The sequence below is a fragment of the Elephas maximus genome, chromosome 17 (assembly GCF_024166365.1).
Source record: "Elephas maximus indicus isolate mEleMax1 chromosome 17, mEleMax1 primary haplotype, whole genome shotgun sequence".
Taxonomy (NCBI): domain Eukaryota; kingdom Metazoa; phylum Chordata; class Mammalia; order Proboscidea; family Elephantidae; genus Elephas; species Elephas maximus.
In genome coordinates this window covers 25,971,303-25,975,835 of record NC_064835.1, presented here as the reverse complement: position 1 = coordinate 25,975,835, position 4,533 = coordinate 25,971,303, and the positions used below count along the sequence as shown (strand labels likewise).

The 4,533-nt window shown below is 39.4% G+C and overlaps 1 protein-coding gene across 1 annotated transcript; it reads left to right on the top strand.

Annotated features, from left to right (window-relative positions):
* Nucleotides 1–2,548: 2,548 nt before the first annotated feature.
* On the top strand, nt 2,549–3,481 carry LOC126061137 (olfactory receptor 8B12-like). Its single transcript, XM_049857467.1, has one exon. The coding sequence runs from the start codon at nt 2,549–2,551 to the stop codon at nt 3,479–3,481; it is 933 nt and encodes a 310-aa protein (XP_049713424.1).
* The last annotated feature ends 1,052 nt before the right edge of the window (nt 3,482–4,533 follow it).

Below are 4,533 nucleotides of genomic sequence, written 5' to 3'. Positions count from 1 at the left end.
ATATCCCTATCCCCAGAAATTCAGATTCAGAAAGTCAGGGTGGAGCCCAGAACTTTTTGATAAACACCCTAGGTAATTGTTATGACTGGTCAGGTTTGGGGAAACACTGGATTAGATTATTTCCTGGGTCTTTTAAGGTCTAAAATTTTATGAATTTTTTGGTTTAGTGTCAGAGAAGATATAGGATAGACAAATTTTTTCAAGTCAGAATTTGGAGGTGAGAAGTAGAAAGAGACAAAAGCAAACCAAAGAACAACATTGTCTTTTCTGGGAGCCTGATCTCTGGATTCAATTTGCCAGCTTTGAGTAGCTTGAAAGTCAGTTGACAGAAGTGCTCAAGAAACGTGGGTGGGAGGCAGGGGCTGTCAAGGGACATTCTGACTAGTTAGTAATTTAGAGAAAGGCTAGTCTTGGCAGAGGTCAAGAGCAGTTGCCCAATGGGGATCCTTTGGTACCATCAAATTTACACTCTATGAGAATATAGGGGAGAGGAATCTGAGAAGTTTCCCTTTCTTTTCAGAGATAGGAGTAGTGCAATTCATTCCTGGAGTTAATTTAATTATGAATAAATTATTGAATGTGCTCTTCCAAATTATAATAGTCCTTTGGATTCACCATTTCTGGTTCTAAGCACTTCTTTTTATTACATGTCAATGCATATCTATTTTTATATTTCCAAGAGACTTTTAGATCTAAGAAGACCCTGCTTTATGGGTTTTAGTAGATCTCAACTGGAGGTAATTGTTTCGTGGCTATAAATAAGGGACTTGAAGTCAGACAGGTGTAGGCATGAGTGTGGGGAAACATACTGGCTCTCTGAGTCCCTTACCTTTAAAATGGGTATCACTATTGTGAGGAATAAACAAGATTACATTTGTATAGTGCTTTTGGATCATGGTGTCAGGGGTCAGTATAAGGGTACTGTGGTATAGTATTGTGCACTCGACAAATGGTAATGATTATTATGTTTTTCACAATGATTTTTTTTCTTAATAGTGCCAAATAGATGTTAGTTGAATGAAAGTGTTAAGTCTATAAAAGCCAAATCAAACAATATCAAGGGTATAAACAACAATTTCTTCTTCCTTAGGGAAGGTAATCTCTGAGGTAATGATCCTCAGGGAGTTTCTGTCTTAATAATCAGTTTATCAGAATTTGTAATTCAAAACAAAACTTAAATCACCTGTTATCCACTGATTAGGGAAAGAAACTCTCTTTTCCCTTTTCCCTGGAAACTAGAGAGGACGCTTTGGGTAAAGAAGCAATTAGAAGTCATGTTCTTAGTGCAGAAAGAGTTACAAGATAAATTACAGGTTCTTACCTTTGATCAGAACTGGGAGAAGAGTGTTCTGACCTTGAAGCTGTCATCTATTCAGTAGGGCCATTTCCCTTCCCAGAACAATTGTGGCTATCAGAGAGTAGAGTATAACATTGTGGCTCTTTAACCAAAGAAGGAGGAGTGCCTGCCTGACCCGATCTGTCAGGTAACAGCACAAATCATGGGAGTCAGACTGACTGAGTTCACCTTCTGGTTCCAAACAGTAGTTCTGTAACTTTGGGCTAGTTACGTAATCTCAGTGAAATGGGAATAATAATATTGTCACATAGTATTTAGAGTGAGCCTCTCGTAGTAATTGCTAAATAAGTGTTAGCTTTAAAAGATTATTTTTAGACCTACAACCAGTGGAGGTGAGAGCTCTGGGGGAAGAAAAAGCACATTCAATAATTTATAAATTGTTAAATTCACTCCAGGAATTAATTGCACTAGTCCTAGCTCAGACAACAAAGGAGACTTCTCTGATTTTTCTCCCCTATATTCTCATGGAGCCCTGATGGCATAGTGGTTAAGAGCTATGGCTGCTAACCAAAAAGTTGGCAATTCAGAGCTATCAGCTGCTCCATGGAAACCCTATGAGGCAGTTCTTCTCTGTAATATAATTTGCTATTCGTTGGAATAGACTCAATGGCAAGTTTTTTTTTTTTTTTTTTTATTCTCATGGCATGTAAATTTGATGGTAACAAAGTATCTGTATCTAATGAAGTGACTGCTCTCAATCTCTGCCAAGACCAGCCTTTCTCCAAATTAGTAACTAATCATCTTCTTGCTCAGCCAAGCCCGATCCAGAGGTGGAAGCTCTGATGAGATTCACAGTGACTTCTACTTGTCAGGACTCTATTCAGAGAAGGGGCCCAGGTTTCAGCAACTGAAGCAGACACACAAGAAGGAGGGATATATGAAAGGTGCTCACTTAAAGATCTAAAGGTAATTCAGCTTGTTTTTGCTACCCTTCTTCCCATCAGCACCAGCTCTCACCCTGGAGAGAAATTTTAGCCTGGTTTTGTACTCTGGACAGTTAAAATCACTTGGTGCTGTGAAGACAGATCCACACCAAACAGTAAAGACTTTTCTGCTGTAGTTTTTGTCTCTCTTTGAGGATTCCAATTCCCATGAATGGGTGAGGGGGCTGATTCTGGAAGGGTAGTGGTGATGTTTCTTTCCCTCTAAGTGGTTCTTTTCTACTGTCCTCACAGAGTCTCCAAGAGGAGAATGGCAACCAAGAACTCTACTGTGACAGAGTTTATCCTTGCAGGCTTAACGGACCAGCCAGGACTCCAGATCCCTCTCTTCTTCCTGTTTCTCTGCTTCTACATAATCACTATGGTGGGGAACCTGGGCTTGATTACTCTAATTGGGCTGAACTCTCACCTGCACACACCCATGTACTTTTTTCTCTTTAACCTCTCTTTAATAGATTTCTGTTACTCCACTACCATCACCCCAAAAATGCTGATGAGTTTTGTCTCAAAGAAGAACATCATCTTGTACACAGGTTGTATGACTCAGCTGTTTTTCTTCTGCTTCTTTGTTGTCTCTGAGTGCTTCATTTTGTCAGCAATGGCATATGACCGCTATGTTGCCATCTGTAAACCATTCGTGTACGTGGTCACCATGTCTCCACAGGTTTGTTTTCTCCTTTTGTTAGGTGTCTATGTGATGGGGTTTTCAGGGGCTATGGCTCATACAGGAAGCATAGTAAGTCTGACTTTCTGTGCTGACAACCTCGTCAATCATTTCCTGTGTGACATCTTTCCTCTCCTCGAGCTCTCCTGCAACAGCACGTATGTGAATGAGCTGGTGGTATTTATTGTTGTAGCCATTGGCATTGGAATGCCTGTTGTCACCATCTCCATCTCTTATGCTCTAATACTTTCCAGCATTCTCCATATTCGCTCCACTGAAGGCAAGTCTAAAGCCTTTAGTACCTGCACCTCCCACATAATCGTGGTTTCTCTTTTCTTTGGTTCTGGGGCTTTTGTGTATCTTAGACCACCTTCCGTTTTGTCTCTTGATCAAGGGAAAGTGTCCACCTTGTTCTATACCATTATGTCACCCATGTTAAACCCATTAATCTATAGCTTGAGGAACAAGGATGTCAAAGTTGCCCTGAGGAAAACCTTGAGGAGAAAAACATTTCCATGAGAAAAGAGCAGCCTTTGAGAAAGGAGATATAATGCTTTTCTTACCAGTGTGTGTACATGTTTTCAATGAGTTGTCCAAGTTCCTGTCTTTTCTCCTCTAAACAGAAAGAGAATTTTAAGTCTTTATGTTTGGACGAGTGTTTAGTGCATACCTATTTTTCCTACCCCTCACCCCACCTTGGCTATTCCAAGCATTCCTTTTCTTATGCAGATTGCTTCTAAAGTCAAAGATTGTTTAATCTTGAATGATTCATACCAATAATTTAACCTAGACTTCCCATTTAATAAATCACAAATTGGAGACTCAGAAATATTGCATATGTTGCTGAAAGGACACACAACTATTTGGTTCCACAGCTGGCACTGGACTCCAGGCCCATGAATTACAGTCTACTTTTTATTTATTCCATGTTTTCTTTTTCCATTGCTGCCCTACAGATTTCATTTTAAAAGTATGTTACCTTAACACTTTAAAATCTGGTTTCATTTACAATACTTTCATGTAACTTCTCAAAAAATTTTTTTTGAATATTACATTTTTTTAAAGAGGGTAGGAGGTGAAAGTTATTCCTAAGTTGATCTTGGCTGAATGACAACAGCAGTGTGTGAAGGTTTGGGTGAATGGGAGGCTAGGATATTAGGTTCCATATAGCAGTAAACATGGTTATTACTGTGTGTGGAACCCTTGGGACAAAGTCTAATGTAGGTTTTTGTTTTTGTTTTTAATGTAGTCTGGGTATTTTTTGAAAGTAACTAATATATTAAGTGCTGGGGAGACACTTTCACTTAAGAGCTATTCGTTTGGAAAGTACTTTTACAGGCTTAAGGGTTCTAAAGATGATGACTGCAAAGTCACAGGTAGTTCAAGAGTAAGAGTCTAATTTGAGCTTTTTCTTTAGGATTAGTTTGAGTGTGTGAACTATGATTAAGAAATTTGTGGCTCAGCATAATCAAGTAAGGGTCTGGAGGCTCTAATCCATTGCTGTCAAGTCGATTCTGCCCTATAGGTTTTCCAAAGAGCAGCTGGTGGATTCCAACTGCCGACCTTTTGGT

What these genes read in the sequence shown, in the direction of transcription:
- LOC126061137 (XM_049857467.1), top strand. Translation starts at nt 2,549, where the DNA reads ATGGCAACCAAGAACTCTACTGTGACAGAGTTTATCCTTGCAGGCTTA.